Below are 23812 nucleotides of genomic sequence, written 5' to 3'. Positions count from 1 at the left end.
GTAAAATATGCAATAACACTGATTAAAAAAAAAAAAAAAAAAATCAAATATGTCTGTTGTTCTTCATGTTTTACACGAGCCAGAATAAATCCAAAAGTAGGGCAATTTCCCATTAAATTGGCAATAATTCATCTGACGCTAGCTGATAGCTAGCTTGAGTCATGTAGCATCTCTTTTATACTATGTCTCCACTCAACAGGAAAAATGTAAGACATACTAACTGAGAAGAACCCCTTTAAATGTCATGATTTCCTTAGTTTTTGCTTTAAATTTAGACCTTTTAAGGATAATAGAACATGCGATTAATTGCAGTTAAAAAAAAATTAGTGCACTATTTTGGACCTTGATTAATCGTGATCAACTTGATTAATCTCAATAGTAGTGCTATACTTGAGAATGGTCTTATTTTCAATGTCTTGGTCGCATCTTGGTCTCAGACTGGCTGGACTTCCGTTTTTCCATCAAGACTGGTTGAGACCAGCTCTGATCTGCTATTCTTCGACTTCATTAACATGATAATAATGAGGAGCAGTTGCTAAATCAACAGATAGCTACACCTGCAAAAACTCAGACATCCGTCCATCTTATTCCTAGACAGAAATACCTCTGAGCACTTACTGTAGGCCTCATTCACCTGACTAATCTAGATAAACATCTCATTTTCAGATATCCAAAATAATTCTGGACATTTTGTGTTGAATTTGTTAAGATTTGAGATTCTGCTTTGTTGTGCTTTGAAAGAGTTGTAGACATCTTGTTTTTTTCTGTTAAATTTATCTAAAAAAAACTAAAATTAAAGAGAGAATGCTCTTTAAGTATTTACTTTGTCATGGTTTTAAATGGATTTTTACGGTCTTGGTCTCTGTGTACTCTGGTCTTGGATAGTGTGGTCTTGAGTACAACACCACTTTATTCAACTGTAAAGGTCTTTTAGTGAGAAAAACATGCAAAGGCCAGTTTTCTTCAGGTTTTTATCATTTTAATTATTAAAGCTGATGTTTGGTTTTTACAATAATATGCAGGTCTTGAAACAACAATTATTGAAGACTTTTAGAGGGGTGGAAGACTTGGTTGTCTTTCAGTTAAGCATGGCAGCCCTTAAGGGGGTCCAGCCACATGGGGGGCAGGATTATCAGGATTGAAAGATAAAGAAAAGGACGACCCCAGCATAATCAGTCTATTTTTCTACTTTAGCTTCAGAGCAGATCTGAGCCTGGCCTGGGAAAATGTTAGCCACAAGGCTAGCACTAATGCTGCTGATCCATACTCTGATATTTTCACATCACTTCAGATGAGGGCTCTTTAGTTGGGCTTATAAGGGCCCAGTAATTTCTGAGGGCGGGCCTGAGTAAAGGTTCAGGGTTTGATCCCTGACACTTGTTCAGGCGTTGATGTGTCCTTGGGGAAGACCCTTAACCACAAATTTCTCCCACTTTCCCTTCACTGTTGCTTACATCATTGCTGAAAGCGTGATTAAAAACAATTAAAATGCAAGATATTAGAAGTTTAATACACCAGGAGAAACCCCGACTTCATTGTCTTCAGTAAAGAACTCAGTTAAAGTAAAACATAAAGAAACCCCCGGCTGCCTTTACAGTCAAGTTAAGCCATTTTGTGCTAATTCTGAGCCTCATTGTCTGTGCTACAGTGACAAATTTCAGGATACGTTTGTTCAGTCTGAGGGGAAAAAAAACCCACGTGAATGCTTTAAATTGTTTTCACTTGCTGGGAGTCATGACTAATCTCATTACAGTGCACTAATCAGGTTTAAGCAGAGCACAGACACAACATGAATCATCTCAAAAACACTGACATCACCATGAAAAGAGTGGCTCATTCAGCTTCTTCCACCACTAGGAATCTAGGACAGAGGTGAAGCGAGGTTTTTGAACGCTGCAGTGAGAATACGTCAGCATGTACTTGGGGAGGGTACTCGACTCTGTGAGACACACTCATCCAGCTAACCGCTGTTAGCATTGTGTAAATTATTTATGTCTGAAGTACAGGAAAGAGGAGAGGCTGGCGCTGTAAACTGAGCAAATTTCAAAATAAAAGGCACGTGCAGGTAGGCAGAAACAGTCGAAGGACAACAGCAGGATGGAGCACTGGAGCTTTATAAGTCATGAGTCAAAACTCATGAGTGGCGGGACTTAACAAAAATAGCTCTCCTCCCCTGGGCCCGGCACTACTGCTGATGTCATAGAATGCCTTTTCTCCTCTCTTCTACCGCCACGACTCAGTGGCTTTCACTCAGACGAGGCTCCGATTCATGCAGCGCTGGCTGAGTTTTGCTTAAGTCTGTGTGTCTATTCATGTATGTACCGCTTTCCACAGCATTTCTGATTGGCTGCAGGGTTGTGAATTTTCTTTTCACAAAGCTGGCACTGGATGCTCTGCTCTGATCCTGCAGCACGATGACTGCCGTGATGAAATCAAATGGATGCAGTTATTGGAAACTTCTGCTGTTAGAGGTTAGAAAATAAGAGAATACCACAGTGCCCACACAAAAAACATCTCCTAATTGTTCTCACTAATTACACATTGATTCTGGTCTCTTTTCAATCCACATTTTTGGTACAAAGAGACTTCATAAATAGACTTGAGCTTGTCTAGCACTACTCAAAGAGCTTTATTTATCGCAGGTCACACCTACCCATTCGCTCTTATTCACACACTGATGGTCGGGGCTGTCATGTGAAGTGGCGACCAGTATTCACTATGCCATTAGTTCACATTCACAAAGCTCTGACAGCAGTGGGAGCAATCTGGGATGAAGTGTCTTACCCAAGGACACATGAACATGTGGAAGCACAAGCCTGGTAACCGACTGTACCAATCATCCACAGCTGCCCACATTCAGCCAAAATAATCGGAACAGTGTGTGCTTATGGTTTATCAGGGAACGGAGAGTTTCAAGAAAAATAGATACTGCAGAAAGCACTTTGTAGAGATATACCTCTATACATTTGATTTTACAATTCTGCACAGATAAAGAGTGTTATTTGGTTGTTAAACTGACATTTTGGCTTGTTTATAATGTTTTCTCAAGATAAAATCCCTGTTTTCATGTGAAAATTCTGTACAAACCAACCAACGTTAACTTATGATTGCAAGAGAAACAGCCTTAGTTACCCCAAAATACTGAGGCGAGTAACTGAGGATCGAGACTTTAGTTGTTACATAAAAGAGAATTATAAAATGTATGGATGCATGTCCTCTTTGAGCTTCTGATCTTACTAGAAAGAAGTTTTGGATTATTAGGGTTTCAATCAACAGACAATTAGAGAAAACAAAAAGCTCAGAGGATTTGCAAAAAGACAGGAAATACTGACCACCACCAAGGCAGCCCATGAGGGGGCATAAAGGGGAGATCTATCTGGGGCCAAGCCAAATGGGGGCCTATGGAGGTCAGCAGAATCATGGTCAACTGTAAGATTAAGCTGTAAGAGCCATGTTTTACTTTTAACCTGAATAATAATCACCCTTATCAAAGCAACAACAAAGGAATTCTATTTGCAGGAGTACAAATAAAGCCTTTTTCAAAATGTAAATCCCCTTTCTTAAAATAAATGGACCTTTATATCAGTATTGTTAATAATGTGGATGGGCAAACTGACCTACATCATTTAGAAAGTAATGTCAGACTTCAAGGCTAAGCTATGATATGTACAGATGTCAAGATGGTAAAAAAAAAACTAAAAACTGAGAACTTTCATAGAAAACAAATATGTAATTGTGAAAAGATGCAAAAATCAGGCCAAAAATGGGCTAAAAATGGCAAAAAGAAGTAAAAAAAGGTTCAATAAACAGAAATAGTAGGTCAAACTGGTATACAAAGCGGCAATAATGGTTTAAAAGTGGCAAAAATGGCCAAAAATGGGCAAAAAGGTGGCAAAAAGTGGTATACTTGGGCAAAAAGCTCCTATATTGGGATGAAAGTGCCAAAAAAAGCCAGGAATATAGTGGCAAAAAATGGGATAAAAGTGGCAAGGGGAAGATGGGAACATTTTTTTTTTTTTTTAAATAGAAAAAATTGATAAAAAGTGGTATAACAGTGGCAAAATTCATGTAAAGAAGCAAAAGTTGAATAAAAGTGCCAAAAGGAAGTGGGACTACAGTTGCAAAAGTGGGTTAAAAGTGGCAAGAATGGGATAACAGTGAGGCGATTTTGGAAAATAATCTAAATGCGTTTTTTTTTTCTCCAATACTGTAATCGTGATTTGATATGCAATTATTTCCTAAATTTCTTTAATTCCTAAACAAGGGCTGAACAATTCTTTAAAAGTGCCTAATTCTTATGATTTTGACTGGTATTGCAAATATGATATGAACTGTTGCATTTAAGGGGTTTTGTCATTCTTATATTTAATAAGAAAAATACAGAAAAAGAAGAAGGTACGATTTTTTTTTAGACTATTCTAAAATAAATGGCACCTGAATGATTGCATATGTCATGCATAGCATCTCTGCTGCAAAAAACGTTTTAAACTGTTATTTTGACACAAATTTCAGGCCAAAGAAATATTGTACCTTTTGCGATTTGAAAATTACAGCAGGCCATGTTACAATTTAATCTGATTTTTGAGTAATTGCCCAGCCCTAGATAACAATGCCCTGCAAAAATGGGTCAAAAGCAACAAAACAATGGTAAAAATGTTTGCAAAACTGGGTAAAAGTGCAAAAATGAAGTGGGAAAGTGGATTAAAGTGGAACAAAATGGGAAAAAATCTGCAAAAATAGGCCAAATGATGAATAAAATGGGCAAAGAGCAACTAAAATGAGATAGAAGTGCCAAAAAAAGTAGGAATGCAGTGACAAAAGTGGGTTGAAAGTGGCAAGAATGGGATAAAACTGGCCAAAAATGGTAAAAATTGATATAAAGTGGTATAACAGTGGAAAAAATTGATGTAAAGTGTCAGTAACTGGATAAAAGTGCTTAAATGAAGTGGGGACTAGTTGCAAAAGTGGGTTAAAAAAATGGAATGAAATTGGCAAAGAGCAGAAATGGGATAAAAGTGGTAAAAGGAAGTGGCCAAAATACATCAAAAATGGGTAGAGAGCAGCATTAGAGTGGAAAAAGTTAACGTTAAGTGGTAAAGATGGAAAACATCTTCAGAAAGACTTAGAAAAAGGTGGCAGTGTTGAAAAGGGGTTTAAACTTAGCATCAATAAATAATTCCAGCATCAGAACCCAGAAACGGTGTGACAAGTTTTAGCTATCATAAATCACAACTGTTCTCTGGGTTTATCAGGGACCCAGCTAAATGTGTAAGCAGCCGTGAAGACCAGTGAAGTCATCCTTTAAATCCTTTTTCCTCCTCCTTCAAGCTCAAACATTTACAGTATTAGTAAACAAATCTTGAATTGGGGCTTTAAATCCCTGGAGAGTAAAATCAGAGGCAGATTCCTCTCTACCCTTTCCTTTCATTCTGGATCGGAGAGAGTATGAGAATGAGGAAGCAGGTGAGCGTTTGAACTGTAAGCAGCTGCGCGCTGTGGAGCGAGATAACTTCAGAGGGTCTCCTCCTCTTGTGTGCTGCTGACGCAGTGTCAGCGTTACCACAGCGCCAGACAGAGAGAGAGAGAGAGAGAGAGAGATAGTCATTACAGCAGCCGTCATTTACGGATGAGGGTCCTCCACATGAAAGCACCACCTTTACCGGCGTGAGTGTCAGGATGAAAGAGTGACATCTGTGCTGCCTGACAACAAAAAAGCAGCCAATGCTGACAGAGGAGCCGATTCTGGTTGAATCTGATGAACTATGAAGCTGTTCCACACACATACGTCCTTACACATGCTTTAAATAGTTTAGTATACTTTTAAAGTTAGTAGTTACTGCCCCTGTTCTTCTGTCTGTGCCCCTCTTAAAGTGGCTGCACATTAGTTCAGCAGGGTTACACGCGTAGGCAGGGAGACAGTAGCAGCATTAGAAGGTGCAAATTGTATGTTAATATAAGAGCCACTTCTAGTAATGCCACACAACAAAAACATGTTACGTGGCAACATTACAAAAAAAGGGCCTAATCCAAAAGGGACGTTTACTGATGGATCTAGATAACCTCAATTTATCTGTTATGCAAGCAATAACAATTGGATTTCTTCTGTGATCTAAAGACACATAATCTCCGGTGTTGATCCACCACATCAAGGGGGAACTCCAAAATATTCTGCTTGTTTTTCCTGGTGTATTAGTGGGCATCGTCGTGTCTCTGGAGAGGTCTGCCCACAATCAGCTTAATGTCCATGCCATTGGAGTTGATGGTCTGAAGAATGAAAGTTAAAAAAAACAGGGATGGGGTCTTTCAGAACTCTGTAGCGTGCTGAATTTCTGCTCGAGGCTACACTAGCTACCACTGGAGGAATATCTTTGATATTATAATTATTATATGTATTATTAGAATTATATCTATTTCCAGACATTTTGACAGATGAGTAACATAAGGCTTTATGAGGCTTCAAGATTTTGACTCTAAAGAATTAAATTAAATTAAAACTCAATTTGACATCATTAACCATTCATTTCAACTTTATAATTCTAATTTTTGTCTTCATGTTGTCAAATGAGGACAAAATAGGATAAAAAAACAGTGAGAGGCTTCTTTGTCCTTTTAATTACTTGTGCTCTAGTCTTCATTTTTCAAACTCTGTGAACTAGCGTGCTGTTTGTGCATCTCTGTTTTGAAGGATGAAACGCTGACATGCAAAGAATAAAGCCTCTGTTCTTTGATGCTGCATCAAAACCCCGGTATCCATTTGTACTGAATGAGGCAGGTGGATGGACAGGATTTCCAGAGCTCTTCCATCAGGGATTCTGCTACCATAAACATGTTCCTGTATCAGACTCTTCTGTAGCTCGGATGGAAATGTGTTGTGACATCTCATCAGTGAAGACTGACAAGAGAGGGAGAAACAATACAGTTCCTCACATCAAAACCCATCCAGAGACATGTAATATTGCTAAACCGTGACGCTTCTATGGCTTTAACTCTTCTTCTTGTGTTACTTTGTGGAGTTTTAAAATATTTTACTCATGATAGGGTTTAAGTCTGGATGTCAGGCTCTTTTTGGATGAAGACTGACTGTAACATTTATTATTGTTGCTGCGTTTTAAAGCATTTATCTCTTAAATAAGCCTATTTCCTCTAATGTCATATTCTGGCAGACAAGCTAACATATTTAAGATTCGTTTAATCATACCTTTAGTGAGGTATTCTATATTTTTCTTAGAGTAAGGGCTGTGTAGTCTTATATGAATACTAAAAATTTGTAGGCATGGAAGTGTAATTTGAAATGATTCTGAAATGCATTATGGGTAATGTAGGATTGAGTAATTTTAAAGCCTTCATCCTTTTTCTGCATCAGTTTTGACTATTGTTTTTGCCAATATCAACTCACTGTTGTTAGTGGTTTCTTTACAACTCTTCACCCTTTTAGACCAGATGCAACATCTCTCCATTTTGGGTGACCTTCTTGTTCTTAAAGGTCACATATTTTACCCTTCAAGACAAGTTTATATTGGTCTCAGAGATCCCCAAAACATGCCTGTGAAGTTTGTTCCTGAAAAAACACTGGGAGGGATTTACTGGTATTTGAGGGGATTGTGGACAGACCAGGGGCACATATTTTAGTTAGAAAAGCCTGAAAAAGTGATTTTTGCATAATATTTCCCCTTTAAGACACATGACTGAAGAACTGCAATGTCATTTGCTTGAATACACCAGTGTTAATTTCACTGATTTAAAACTATGACTAAAACTATTTGTTGACAGCCTTTTTTTTCTCCATGACAAAAACTAGACTGAGACTAACAAAAATACATCTGTGATGACTAAAACTGACAAAAAGTAAGTTTAGTTTTCATCAAGATGACTAAAACCAGACTAAAATGTAATGTAGTTTTCATCAGACATTCAGTATCTGTGATATTTCTCCACTGTGGGTAAATATGTCAAAAAAAACAATGCAGCTGTATCTGTTCTGTCTCTCAGCTGTAGAAAGCAGGGACCCTAGGTTTGGCAGAGTGCAGAGAACACACGACCATGATTTGGTACCAGATTTAGGATGCTTGGTCAAAAGTAAAGCCTTAAATGTCAGGGCTTTTTATGGACTAAAACTAGGCTAAAATGTTTTGAGTTTTCGTCGACTAAAACTAAAACGTGTAGAAATGACAAGAATGTATGTATGTAATACATTTCATTTAAAGACTAAAACTAAGACTAAAATTAAAAATAGCTGCCAACATTACCACAGAAACACGTGGGCGGTGGGGTAAAAAATGTACTGGAAGATGATGTTTTGAAAGTCGAGCAAGCAAACTGACCACAATGGCATTTTAGAAGCTGACAAACATGATGAATCAGATGAGAAGAACAAAATTTAGACAATAACTCAGATCATGATGTGACTGCAGAGCCACAGGCCAAGGCCAGCTCGATAAAGGTCCTGTTTGAAGAGGAGGAAGAGGATATTCATGATTTCTGTTAGAATAAGGGCAAAGATTTACAGTTAAAGAATAGGGCTTAAGCTTTCTAACGCTTTTGTTTCATGTCTCTGTCTGCTTAAACACTGAGAAATTAAGATTTTACCACATGGATAGATAGATGCTTTATTAAAACTGAGAGAAATTTAAATGAAAAATAATAAATGTTAAAGTTCTGATCAGTTTTTAAGGTAAATTCTGAGCCCTAGTTGCACGGAACTAGTAATACCTAGGGACCTCTGGAAATTTGTAATAAACTCAGAGGACATTTGTGGTTTTTTGTTTGTTTGTTTGTTTGTTTTAGATTCTGTTTGAGTTTTTACCAGAATTAAGTAAACACACAAACATAATAATACAGCGACAAGACTGGACAATCCATAAATCAACCAAGACACTGTACTTGCAAAGTAACTAAAATGATGGGGTTCAGATGCTCTCATGTCCATTACTCAACATCCAAAAATGCTCTAATTGTCTGCAATATTATTTGTTAAGGTCCAAATTATCATCAAGTCCCAACCATTCCACTGGTTTCTTCCATTTTTGCAGAAAAAGATGAGTCCTTCCATCAACATAGTGCACAAGTTTTTCCAAGGTAACAACCCCTGAGTTTAGAGACTTCCACACAGTAAACGTCCGTGTTTGTTAATCTGGTGTGAATCGATCATGTCTGTAATTTTTGGTGTAAAAATTCCAGGGCAAATTATCGACCATGTTCAGCACACACAGAGGGAATTCTTATCCTGTGTGAATCAGCATCTCTGCTTTTTAGGGTGGTAATTATGCTTTTTTGCAGTCTGTGTGGCTTTTTCTGCTCCTTTGACTGATTGAAAAAATAATAGAGGCTTTGCAGGACATTGTTAGCAAAGTTTTGACACATATAGGTCATAAATTCACTTTCAGTTAATTCCAGCTATGAGAAAACATTTTTTTACTGAACATCCAAATGTGAATGCACACAACGCTGCTCTCTTCATTTGCATAGCACTTCTGCTCTTCTTCTTACAAGTGCCTGATCTAACATCAGTATTATTTAGCCGTGCACTTCATGCATAACACAATTTATGATTTGAAGTGTGTCGCTCAACAATCAGGGGCTAGACTGCAACAGCTGATCTCCAGAGGAGGGTTGTAGTGGATGCATAATAATCCAAAATTAACATCATAATATTGACAGTATCATCTGCATAAAAACTGTTCAACATAACAGGAAAGGTACATATTAAACATGAGGTTGACAGAATGTATAGGACACATTTAGAAAGCCTCACCTGCAGAACGTGATGTGCACGACATTGAATATTTTTTGTACCAATTTTGGAAATAAATTGTGCATTTTCATTGCTGCAGCTGTGCAGCACCCTTATGTTTTCCTGCAGAAATGTCTGCAAATTTGAGTACAATACAGACAATCCGGTGCAAATGCACCACAAAAAGCAGTGACATCAGGGGGAATTCACAAATGACCAAAGAGGTCCCTAGGTAATACACATCCTGTATGAGTGGGGCATTAGGGTGTGTTTTGTGGAGAGCGTTACCTTCTAGTTCCTCTTTCTCAAAGTTGGTGTTGAGCATGGAGCGTGTGCCCCCACGGTCCACAATGGCCTCCTCATCAGTTCTCTAAAAGACACACAGAGACATAAAGGGTTAACATTGTAAAGTAACATCCTTATTTATTTCTCTAACAGATTCACAGCTCTATGCATGAGGCAGAAAAAGATTTACATCAGGAGAAACATCACACACATGATACAGGTTTGTGATTGGACGGTCTTCATGTCCATCTTAGGACTCTCTCTGTCCTCACTGAGGCTAAACCAATATCTCATTTAAATGCTACAAGTTGTTACGTAAGAGCACCCTGACAGCACCCTCCCTTGCCTTGTGGGAGGATGTGTCCTGAAATAAATACACGCACACACAAACACACACTGACAAAAAACTCGGCGTTACAAGGCAAACTTCCACTGACTGTCACCATGGCAACAAAGGCCAGCCAATCGCAAAGTTGAAAAAAAAAAACTACCTTACTCATCCCCTGAGAGCCAGATAACACTGTTTTTGAGTCATGGTTTTAACAAGAATGCATCATTCTGTGTTCACAGACAATGATGTAAACGCTCAGCCCAACACAACCTCTGGCAAGACGACATTTTCAAGTGTTAGGAACGCTGCGGAAGCATGATGCATGATGCATGAGACAAAGTGCTTTTTCTGGTAACTCCACGCTATAAATAGCTCTGACCTTGAAATCTAAATCAGGGTCTAAACTTTGAAAGCCTACACTGGTTCTGGATGTCTGATGAAAACATGAATGTTTTTTATGTTTTGATTTCTTGACTCAGACTCAAATCATCACAGTAAACTGGCCACCTCTGACAGTCAATGACCAGCACATCCATACATTACAGCGCAGCATGATGCTGTATGATTATTATGATTCTATATGATACAAATTACAATATGATATATAATAGGATATATCAGGGGTGTCAAACTCAATCACAGCAGGGGCCGTAATCTGAACTTGGGTCTAACCTGAGGGTCTAACAGAGTCGATATTTCCCCATAAAATGTCAACCTTACTTTCACCAGAAATGAATTATGGGGGTAAAAACCTGGCACTGATGATAAATGATTTTGCAATTAAAAGGTGAGCATGATAAGTTAAAAACTCAATTCTGACATAAAAAGTTAAATTTGTAAAGTTCAAAGGTCAAAGCATGACATTTAAAGTAAAAAAAATTGTTTTTAAAAGGGGAAATATGAAATAGAATACTGAAACCATGAATTTTAAAAGTCAAAAACTGAGATAAAATTCAAAATCATGATTTTAAAAGGTCAAAAAACAGATTTAATTAAAAATCTTGAGTTTTAAAGGTAAAAAGATGAGATAAAGGTCAAAATAATAACTTTTAAAGGTTAAAAAACTGAGATAAAATTAAAAATTCTGAGTTTTAAAGCAAAAAAAGTAAAGGAAAAAGTCAAATCCATAACTTTAAGTCATAACTGTTAGATGCAAAATTGAAAATATAGAGAAAACACAAATTTCTTTCCCACGTTCCTGATTTTTAATCAAATTACTTTTACTGTGTACCTTTTCTAATTTTTATGACTCAACAAGGATATAATAAATCATCAAGGTTAAGTCTACATTTTTATACTAGAGGAAATCTGCAGACCTCATACTGGTGGGCCAGTTACACTAAAAATATCATATGATCTGATGGGGCGGGAATAACTGTGACATGGGCCGGAATTGGCCCTGGACCTTGAGTTTGACCCCCCTGGGATACATGATCCGATATACAAAAGGTGTCATTTTGGGTCAGGGGCTGGATTTGCTCCAATGAGATGTCCTGTGGGCCAGACAATTTTTTAGCAATGTCAATATGAGCAAACACTGATAAATCAGGAATATTTATTATATAATATTTATATTTAATATCTAACATTAAATGCAGGTACCATTTAGTAAGAAATGTTAATTAGCTTCTTTAGACAAAGGATTTACCTGCAAGAAACCTTAACAAGTCAGACAAAATTATCATGTTGCTCTAGAATTATATGACAAATTTTTATTCAGATTTTAACATTTTTAGTAATACCTGATGCTGAATTTACAAGACTGGAATAATCATTATAAATATACATTCAGCATGACCGTCTATGGCTGTAAAACAGCAACTTGTTCTCAACAATATCTAATCCAAACTGGGATTATTTCACCTGACCTGGGATCAGTTCACAGAGAGGAAGCAGGGAGAGAGGACAAGGAGGATCCTATGGAGTTTTATCTCTCACTAAAATGCTGCTAAAGAGCTCTAAACTTTCTCCTCCTGAGTGAAAATTTGACTTTTAAGCAGCCCCTACAGCTTTCCTTTCCATATCCATTTTATGGGAATCCCTCTGACATCCCTGTATGCCCCATGAACTGGGGCATCTCCATGCGTGAATCTGGATGTCCTCTTGTGTCACAGGACAGTCTGTGTCCAGATTAGGATTAAATGTTTAGACCTGAAGTTAATACACCCAAGAATTTAACAACAATGCCCCATAAATGTAAATGATCAAGATCACACTTTCCCTCTTGTTGACAGAAACTTAAATTGAATATGAATAAGTCCAGTTGATATTAGTCTGGCATGACAATCTTATATTAATGAGGGATTAAATCAGTCAGGAGATTGAACTGAGTCACTCACCAAAGCCACATATGATGTCTGTGTTTGTGCCAGACGGTCAGTGATGCCGGGAGGTATTTGTTATCCTGGGAGCAGCTGTTTTTAGTCCACTCAAGGGAAGAAGTTTTACTTTAAAAAGCAAAAAGCCCTCCTCATTAAGGCCCAACATGCAAGAAACTGGTCAGAGACGGAGACTGGACTGGAATGCAGCTGTGCTCGGTGGTTAAACTCTTCATCTATGGTCAAATCTTTGCAACTTGTTGAAACTAAATTAGACAGGAAAAACACTTCTCCTTCAATCTTAAAAAGAGTGCAGTCTGTATCTCTCTCTGTTTGGACCAGTGCTGCGCTGCTGTGCACTCTGCCATGTGTCTTTTTATGATATTACACCTGCTCGAAATAGAATTCAACGTGCCATATTTAACTCATTCATAATTATAGGAAGTTAATGATAAACTAATCAATTATATTTTAGACTTACCATCGTAATGTACAAGGAATTTTTGATATTTTGGAAGAAAGGGGGCCTTGTGAGTGTACACTGAAACAGGGTCTTTACCCTGAGAAAACATTTGAGCCCCTCAGATTTGATAAACAAGGATAGGATAGGATATAACAACAGTATTTTTATGTTTTTCTGTTCGGATCAGAGTTATGTTAGCTCTTTTGATTGTTTTGAAAAGATACTATCAAGCTCTGTCAACAAACAGCTCTCTCATCAACACATATCAGCCAGTATCGGCCAAAGAAAACACAGCAAGCCCAGTTTGGTAATAAAATGATGCTGCATGCATCCAGTCACAGCCATTTAATCCAGTGGACAGTGATGTTGACAGTTTCAGCCTGAGTATAGAAACGTGGCTTCCTGTGGATGTACTCTGCACGCCAACACCTCCAGGCTACCAACACCGGAACGAAAAGTTGTCATGGTGATGCCTCCTCCGTCAACTTCTCCAACCCCTCCTGTCTCTCCCTCAGGTTGATGTGTGTGTGTGTGTGTTTTTTATGAGTCTAGATATCACATCATATGTTCATAGCCCTTTAGTCATCCTCAGTCTTCTGATTCTGCAGCAGGGTCATGAGGTGTATCAGTGTAGTAAATAATGAGAGGCTCAGTATACCTAGTACACAATAATCATTAGTGTTATTTAGCAGAGAGAGTAAGTGAGCACTAAAATTGCATTATATGCTACATTACACTTTAACTTTGCTTAATCTGTTAGTTATACTGCACATTTTACTCTTTTACATTTACTTTTATACTCAAGCAAATAGCAGAGTATAAATGCCTCCAAGAAATACATGAATATACCAGAATTATTATTTTCTATCTTTTCTAAAAGATCTGAAAGGGACAGGATCAGCATCATGGTGAAACAAGCTCCGTCTTTCTTTCAATGAATCAGCGTTTGAGTTATTCTGTCTGCCTCTGCTCAGCTTGTTGTCAGATTGTGAGCATGTTAAAGAGCTGTAAAGGTTTTCATGTCTGTTAGTGGTGTTCTCAGGCTGCAGAGATACAGATTATGGGCTGTAAATTACACTGTGCATTGACATTAGAGCCTGCATATTTAAATGCAGATGTGCGGTTGTTATCTGACGTTTCTACAACCAGAGAGTGAAACAAGTGGCCAAAAGTGGTTTTAATATTTAGTAAAGTAAAAGTACTCTAACGCAATAGTTTTAGAAGTAGGTGAAGCAGTAACATAACCAATTACTTTTCTCAGAATAAAACGCATTAATCTACGAGTTAGTTTCAAAAGTAATGCTGCCCAACACTGATGCAAAGACTCAGGATGTCTGAGGTTCAGGGTACTTGCTGCATATGATGGGGCACCAGAGCCCATGATGGTAATACTTTTATAGTACAATACTAAAAAACCCTGGTTAAGAGTAGATGTTTTCATTATGTGATTAAACCTACACCACTGTAATACAATAGAGGAAGAATTACTTACTATCTTACCATTTATTTCACAAAATACACAAGGGAGGACACCAGAGAAAATTAACTTAAGACCAAGAAACTTATGGCTCTTATAAACATTTTCTACACAATTGGTGAGAGGGTAGTTTGTTATGTCATCCACTTAGGGCACCAAAAAGAACACTTGGTTCATTTTTGTCCTCTTACAGGTCACCAAAGAGGGCTCTTTGACTAAATTTGTCCACTTACAGGTCACCAAAGAGGGCACTCTGACTAAATTTGTCCACTTACAGGTCACCAAAGAGGGCTCTTTGACCAAATTTGTCCACGTACAGGTCACCAAAGAGGGCACTTTGACCAAATTTGTCCACTTACAGGTCACCAAAGAGAGCACTTTGACCAAATTTGTCCACTTACAGGTCACCAAAGAGGCACTTTGACTAAATTTGTCCACTTACAGGTCACCAAAGAGGCACTTTGACTAAATTTGTCCACTTACATGTCACCAAAGAGGGCACTTTTTAAAATTGTATCTACCAAAAGGGCACCATATTGGACAATTTTGAAAAACTCTGTCCACTTACATGGTACCAAAGAGGCCACTTTGAAAAAATGTGTCCCCTTACAGGACACCAAAGTAAGCTTTACATTATGTTAATCTACCATAAAGACATCTAGGGGCACTATCACAACATTTCTTCAAACATTAGAGCACCAGGAGTAATCCCCTTTAAGTGGGTTATCATGTAGGAGTGTTCCCCACACACTGATAGTACTTAGGCAGACCACAAAGTTGTATTTACAGTCACCCAAGTGTATTTGCCAACCATTTTTTCATCTTTATTAGAAAAAAATATCCATATATAATCACCGTCCATGCACAATAGACATGTTCACTACTATGGAAATTTTAGAGGAGCTGTGTTTCATGTTAAAAATCACCTTCTTCTACCATCATTTTAACACTTTTCTGGAGCTGCTTGCAGAATAAGTCTTCATTCTTGCAGATTACCTGCTACAACTACAGAGTGCCAAATAAACATCTTAAAGAGTGAGTGATGATGAATGAGTAAGAGGGATGGCCTGCACTGCCACCTCTACAACCCAAGCAAAAAAGCATATGTAGGAGTGAGTCAGCTAATGTGAATCAGCATCTCATCTAAAATATCTAGTAAGACAGAGGTGCTGCATTTCAAATCAAACATCTGTAATACACAGAAAAAATAAATAAGAAATGTGGTATACCACTAAAGGAGGCTGACACTGTCCATCAATCTGATCCTGAGAGATTAAGCAAAAGCAGCGGTTGTACGACGCTGTCACACACACAGACACACACACACACATGGACTACCATGTGAGAAAAAAAGCAGTGTGTGGACAGATGCTGAGGGCTGACATGGTGGGCTTACTGTACATGCCGAGGGACATTAACCCAGCGAGTGCTCATGCTGTCATTGACATGCAAACAGGCCCAGATGAGGAAACATTATGAGGTCCCTGCAGACGGACTTCCCTAGATTTCCCCTGACAGATGGTTAATGGTAATCTGGAAGACTTGACATTTTATTAATGTGTTAATTTTGTCATTATCCAAGCATCTGCATTCTAATCACTCTTATCCAACGCTCTGCAGATAAGGCCGCTGCACGCCACCTACCAAGCGGGAAACGGTTGATTAATCAGTGCACAACCCTGACGAGTGATATTTGATAATAGGCGAACAAGGCTCAAATCTTTTTTCAACCTTGCAAGGGTGACGTCAGAAATCACGTGAGTGTTTCTGACAGGCCTGGGAGAGTAGCAGAGGGCTGGCACTGCTGGTCGGCCCTGCAGGTCCCAGGAGAGACTCCCTCAGTTTTAGTCGCACACTGTGTCTCCCTGTCCTGCTCCATGAGAGGTAACACAAATATAAATACAGCTAGTACGCAGCTCAAAGCCCCAGCATGATGGCAGGATGGGGGTTTTAAACGCACTGTTGCATTAAATTGAATCAGACAAATACAAGGCTAACAGGTAGTGGGATAGCCGTGTCTCAGGTCAGCTTCATCACCTGTGCATCTGCAGAGGTCGCTGCACCGCTCTATGGCAGGGGGACTCTGAAACTGTTGTAATGAAGAAATATCTAGTTGTTTTTTGCACTGACTTGCCTGTAAAGAATGTGACAGATTTTATAATGGTTCAAAAACACCATGTATGGGCTGTTGCACCAATTTCATAATATCTTTTTCATAATAACTGGTTTAATTGGTGTGTCAGGGATAATTTCATTACATGACTGAATTATTGTAATATCTTGTAATCCAATTTGTACTGTTGTAGTGTCTCTTGTAGGAGTGATGCTGATCTCAATGAGTCTGTCTGAGTAACACTCAGATTTCTCATTATGAAAATAATTGCCTGATTAATATCAAGCTGTGATATCTTTCTGTATTTACGTTGTTATAAGCCGTCTGACGCCACTTTACAGCTGTAGTTCTGTCAAAGGTGTTTGCTTTCTGCCATAGATGTCTTATATTCTGCAACTGTTGGCCTCAGTAGTAATTATGAGGCAATATCCTGCACTCATATGCCACTATTTCTCCATCTTGTATTCTTTCCAAGTCAAAACAGCAGATCTAAAGCAAATTTTTTAAGACCAGATGCTGTGGCCTTCTTCTTCCATCCCAAACAAAGCTGGACGGTGCATGCTCAGTACGACAGCTGAGCCAGAATCCTCCTGCCTGCAGGTCCCTGCTTCTATTTATAGCCACCGGTTCCTCTACCTCATGATGCTGACCCCAGACCAGCGTGGAGAGTCACATCCCCGTGCTCACCAATCTGTGTTGAGATTAATCTGCCAGCCTTTACGGCGGGATAAAACCTTGTCTCTGACCATGGGATCAGTGATGGAGGGCCCTGCGTGGAGAAGAGAATTAAATCAGCCGTTTCTCCGTTCGACCGCTAGCCAGTGATGGAGGCTTCAGGGGGGGCGAATGGAAGCAAGGATCACGTGACCAAGACCCTGGGGGGGGAGCTGGGAGAGGCGAAGTGGGGGAGGAGTTGCCATGTGAGCATTCATGGTGAATAGAAAAACGCTAACATTACATAAATGTATGTTTACATTTATCTTTTATGATCATAAGCCTCTTTCCTCTATAAGATATTGAGTTGTTTGTGTTTACACTAGACTCAAACAGGCGGCACATGCTCTGCACACACAGGGACAAACATTATGTACAGTATGGGCTCTGCTAATGCATACAGTGCTGTGATGGGGAGGAGCAGTGTGGATGAATAAACACTGGAGTAGAGGCTTCTGGCCTGGACACGAACCTGGGGCCAGAGGATGTTCAGAATGTCACACAGTGTTAAGGGTGCATGTGTGTGTTCATGTGTGTGCGCACAGTGGGAGAATTTGTGCGGCGATGCTAAGTAGAGCATCATGACCTTCATGGACAAGCTTGACATTGGAGCTTCAACTGGTTTTAATTCAATGCACAATGCAGATGCAGTTAAATCAGAGTCAAGCTGCACTCTTATTTAAATCACTGCCTGAGAAATAACAGCAGGTAACGGCGATTTACTTGAACTATTTAAGATTGCTAAAGTTAGCTTAGTATAGATGCTTCATGCTCCATGTACAGGAGCTGCAATTCATTGCAGTAACTGCAGGATCAACTCCCAGTTCTGATGCTCTTTGGTGAATGTCACTGCCATCCCCTTTCCTCCCTGTCTCTTTATTGTCCAATCAAATAAAGACAAAACAGCTCATCTTTAAGAAGGATGCTTTAGTAGTCACCCTGATGAGTAAATCTAATATCTAATCTGTGTTGGGAATTTCAAATACTGTAGAAATATCACAGGAATGCGTTCCAGGTTTAGGAAATGTAAAATGTGAGTGCCAGAAAAAGATTAATTCAGTCATCAGATATTTCAAAACTCATGATTATGCCATATGTCAAATTAAAGCAAAATAGTTCCTGAAAAATGCAGACCACAATAAAAAAATAAATGAACAAATAAAAAACAATCTAGTTCTATTATTTATACCATTAGGAAAAATTAAACATCATTTTTAAGTCTTTGTAGTGGCAAAATCTTAACATAATCGGCCTACACACACACTTGATCTTGACAAAATATATATGTCTAAATGATTCATTTTCATGATGATGCATTGGGGCTACTCTAGAAGAATAACTAATGAAGAGAGTCTGTTCATTTTTAAGAAAAAAAATAAAAATCCTCAAGTTTAAAAATTCCTTTATTAATAAGGTAAAACAAAGAATTTTAAGACTTTAAAAGTTGTAAATGTACATGAACCAAAACATAGACTTTTTTAGCCTGTAAAGTCAAAAACCCAGCCACTGTTTTCAGTTTGGTTTCTTGTAAAATATTGTAAATTTATAATTAGAAAAACATTAATTTTTTGAGTTTCTAGTGTCAAAATGTAAGACTTTTTAAACTTTGATACTCTGAGTTTCATTTCTTGTAAATAAGACTTTATAATCTCAAAAATTTTGAGTTTTTCCCCAAAATTAGGACTTTCTTTTCCACAGAATTAACATATTCTCATATCTCAGGTTTTCATCTTTTAGGAAGGCCTGACTACATTATGTTTCTACTCATGGTTTTAAAAAAATCTCTGCATACATCAGTGAACTTTTGTCTAATATTGTATAAAACATTTCTCCCAACTTCCAAAACAAATAACTTGATGGCTGGAGCATTAGTATTCTGTTGGTTAAAAATAACTTGAACTTGTTTAGTTGTATTATTTGCTGTTTGAATTTTTGCTTCATTAACCAGTTGCATTTTTCAGTAAACAGAACGCCAAATCTTTACTTGGAAGTAGAAAAGTTTGGAGAACTAAAATAAAATGGTAACACTCTATATGAAGAGGTTATGTATAAGACTGACATGACACCTGTGGTTCACATGAAGGAGGCTTTATGTACATTTATGAATGTTGTCATTAAATGCCATTTGGTCAATTAAGTCACTTTTAATGCAATAAATCAAGAGTTTACCCAATTCCAAACACACCACTACACCACTGGACATCCCATATCAAGAGTGAAAGTATTCAGTGTACCTTTCACTCCGTCTGGTTGCCCTGCAGCTTTGTGTCTTTCCTAGTGAGCCACATAAGCATAAACTGGATCTTCATCCTCTCTCCCCTATCGTTCCAGCCTTTTTGCTGGGCTAAGACAGCTGGCCACAGCCTTAACGTACAGTACGAAGAGGCATAACGGGACAAAACAGTGTTGACTTTGCATTAAAGGTGACATAACTGACTAAATGACACTGCATAAGACTTTCATAAGCCTCCTTCATGTGAGTGGAATGTGTCATGTCAGTCTTATGCATACCCCTTCAAATAAAGTGTTACCAATAAAACAAGAACATAATGTTTGCAGGGATCGCTTAATTTTTTTGAAAGCTGTTTTTGATGAACCTGACATGCCAGATCGACTGTTTCAAACCTCAACTATGTGGATATATTTCACATTCATCTGGGAAAGCTCCCATAGAAAGCTTTTGGGAAGGGTATGACTTACAAAAAAAAATCTCTAAAGGTGATCGGAGGAACACTCTGTCACATTCATGGTGGGCCAATCAGGGAGCAAGACAAAATGATGCTGACTACTGGGCTGAAAGGCTACCGCTGCTGTAGATTGTCTTGTCCAGGACACTCTTGTACATGAGATTTTTGATCTCAATGAGGTTTTCCTGGTTAAATAAAATTAAATTAAAAAATGAAATTAAAAGATTGCTAATGGTTGATTTTCTTGGTGACTAAAATTGATGCCAAGGCCGGTCGGGGGATGGGCAAAAACATCTTCTCTGCTAAGACAAGCTTTCGTTGTGGCTCTATGCTCTTGTTTTAAAAAAGAAATGTGGACCAGTTCCACTTAAACTGCCACTTTCCTACAGCTACATCCAAGCTAGCTACCACAGTAGCAGCCATTGGACACGCCGGCAAACCCCACCTGTATCGATCGCAAACTCAAGCCGCAAGCAGGTCAGCAGAAGAGCGAAAAACATCTTTCCCATCATGGAAACCTTTGTGTTGGTTTTAAAACTGATGCTATACTAAAGCTACATCTGAGCTAATCACTGCACTGGAGGCGGCCATTGCAAACGGCTCTGCGCCCGACGCTACGGTCTCATTCTCCTCAAATGATGCTGATTGGTTTGAACAGTGTTCGGTTTAGCACAAACAGTATGGATTGGAGCTTTTCAAGATGGATTTCACTAATGACAGAGATGGAGTCGGGCAAACCCATCTGCTTTGCAAGGTTAGTTTTTGATGCTGGTTTGTAGCTATTCTTAGTATTTAGCCACCATTAGCTCTTATCACTGACATAAACTCCTCGCCAACAGTAATGTGAGGCTGAAATTACATTTAAGCCTTTGCCAAAACTTCACACATTAGTTACACATTTCCCTACTAGATAAATCTGTGTTAAGCAGCTTTTTAAACCTGGAGACTAAAGACATTGTATTTCTACTGGCGGTGAAGCACACTATGAGATAATCGTGCTGATTTTGGGCTTCATTTCCTCTTTCTAATCAAAGTCAGGAAAGGCCCCAATCTCTGTTCACAAAATTATCCTGTCTGCTTTTCCTGTGGTGTGAGGTGTTCTGAGTGATTTGACCTTCCTTCCTTTCAACAATTTGGGCAGTCCTGTTTGAAATCATAAATACTGAACATGTTTAAGACATCACTGATGGACAACTGAGCACATGCAGTGTCACATGGAACAGATTGATAGGAAGCAAGCTGACTGAAGAAGGATGTACAACAAGCAGCAAAAAGTATAGTGTTAGATGGATGTTGGAAATAAAAGACTATTTTGCAAATTTGTGGTAAAAGCACAAGTGTTCATACAGCATGTCCTGCTCACAATCAAACTGAAAAGGAGGGGAATTGGACATAAATTGCTGCTATGGATGAACAAGGAAGCTCCCAACACAGCCACACTGACCTTTACAACTCATTCATATCTCTCTTTTCCATTCTGTCTCTCTTCCTGCTCTGGAGATTCACTCTCTGAAGTACTAAGCTAATCAGATTCTGCTAAAATCTAATTTGATCGATCTTTGTGCACCCGTCATATCTTAAACTGCATCCTTTCCCCTGCAGTCAGCCAGTTGTTTCAGTGTGGATGCTGCCACCTCCACCCCAGCTACCTCCATTCAGTTCATTAACATCTAGTCCAGGCATATCTCAGCCTCCTCCTCCAGCCACTTCATTAGTTTCCCAGTCAAGCTTCTCAGAAGTCTACTCATCTGATCCTGCATCCCTCATCAACACTACCACCAGTGTCTAAACTCCAAAGGAGGGTATCCTATCCCTGCTGTTTGCCACACTACCCCTTCAAGTACATGCAGTTATCACAAGCTTAAATATGGTAAGATCTTATATATAAAAAGCCAGCTTTTTTATTTTTATATCTGAATGGCACAACTACTACTTCATGTTACTTTAAGGTGTGCAAGTTTGTGTGAGTGATAACTCAGGACTTCAATGTACAAGGTGTCTCCCATGAGGAACAATGGCATCAAGCCAGCATCGGTGCAGACTTGCTGCTGGAGGGCTTTAACAACCCACTCTCACTTTGCACTCTGTGGCTGACCCTCCACACAAGCTTACAACTGGAGTGGAAGCATGTAGGCAGAGGATGTAGGGAATAGTTTAAGAAAGTTTCAGATGCTCCATCAAAACAGAAAGAAACATTTAGAAGATGAAGAATTGCAGCTAATATGAGAGCTTTAGAAGAGTACGACAGCAGAGATAATGAAGATACTCTGACTACCAGGGTGGAGATAAACTGCAGACTTTGAGTCAGAAAATCTATATTTGTTATCAGCCTACTTCCTAGAGCTGCTTGAGGCTACTAACTTAGCTGCTACAAGCATAACAATTCCCAAAACTCAGACTGAACTTAAACACTGACTTTCTGCTTCTGTTAAATGTTTTTTTTAACCTTGTTTAAGTTTTAAAGACAATTCTGGCAATGAATCAGAGCAAGAATCAGTATAATTTTATGAGTTCCTGGGGGGGAAATTTTGACATCACAACTGGTGCTAAAATAAAAGTATTAAGATATGAGATCCATTCATCCAGGATTAACAGGGAAGGATCCTGCTGACAGTAAACCAATAAAATCAACCCAGTCATCCCTATCCCCTGCAACACTTTCTGGTTGCTGGTCAAGGGCTCAAGTTGTAACCTGACATTGCTGGATGAGTGATCGAACAGCAACCAAACATCCCTCGCTGCAACCCCTAGTCAACCACTTGTACCTCTACGTTGGCCTTAACGCCACACATCTTTTGAGGAAACCCCAAACCAGTGGTCAACCCAGACATCGCTATCTGCAGCAACATTTTCCAGTCGCTGGACAAGGGTGTGAGCGGCAACCTGACACTGCTAGATGAGGGCTCAAATGGCAACTGCATGTCCCTTGCTGCAGCCCAAAGTCAACCACTTGTACCTCTACCCAGGCCTCAATGCTACACAACAATTGTACCCTGGAGGCCAACCTATAGCCTACAGGACAACCTGAAAGATGGCCTGGAGCACTGCACCAACCAAATAACAAAATCCTCAACTACATATCCAGGGCAAAAAAGTAAGAGTGACTTAGAGACAACCTTGGGACTCTTAATTGTCAAATGATGCTCATGTAGTCCCATTACCTCCTGAGGGACTCCTGAGCATTCCCCAGACAGATGGGATATATAATCCCTCCAACGATTTCTGGGTCATTCCCAGGTTCTCCCCTCAGTAAGGAGCCTGGAAGACCTCAAGAGCTGACCTGATCATAGCCTGAACCACCTAAGCTGGCTCCTTCTGATGCAAAGGAGCAGTGGGTCCTACTCTTAGGGCGCTTTCACATTAGGCCCAGTTGTTTTGAACCGTGCTGCGGTGTGAACCCCCCCCCGGCTTGCTTTCACACTATCAACATCGATCTGTGCCCGGGCCAACTTGTGTGTTTACTCAGGTGGCGGTATGCATGTAGCTGGTTTACAACCCTGCCAAGGAGGAGAAAGAAGAAGCAGCTACCATGGCAACCACTCGGATCATGACCTGAGTGAAGATTGTTTTTGTTTTGACCCAGCAAAAAGTCCATCCTGCAGCCACGGATGATTTAAAATCACTTTTTAAGATGCCAGCAATGTCGCTCTTCTTGTCTGCACATCTACTACAGCTCAGAGGATTAAATGGGCTC

The 23812-nt window shown here is 39.1% G+C and overlaps 1 protein-coding gene across 6 annotated transcripts in view; it reads right to left on the bottom strand.

Annotated features, from left to right (window-relative positions):
• Positions 1-23812, bottom strand: part of LOC121506140 (sodium-driven chloride bicarbonate exchanger-like) — a 92044-nt gene that overhangs the window by 41291 nt on the left and 26941 nt on the right. For all 6 annotated transcript variants that reach the window (XM_041781742.1, XM_041781739.1, XM_041781741.1 and 3 more), the window contains one exon: positions 10019-10100. In XM_041781742.1, the coding sequence (XP_041637676.1) occupies positions 10019-10100 (82 nt within the window). The remainder of the gene's footprint in view (positions 1-10018; positions 10101-23812) is intronic.

The sequence above is a fragment of the Cheilinus undulatus genome, linkage group 24, assembly GCF_018320785.1.
Source record: "Cheilinus undulatus linkage group 24, ASM1832078v1, whole genome shotgun sequence".
In the NCBI taxonomy this organism is placed as follows: Eukaryota; Metazoa; Chordata; class Actinopteri; order Labriformes; family Labridae; genus Cheilinus; species Cheilinus undulatus.
The sequence above is the reverse complement of the archived record's forward strand: the minus strand, read 5'-3'. Positions and strand labels throughout refer to the sequence as shown.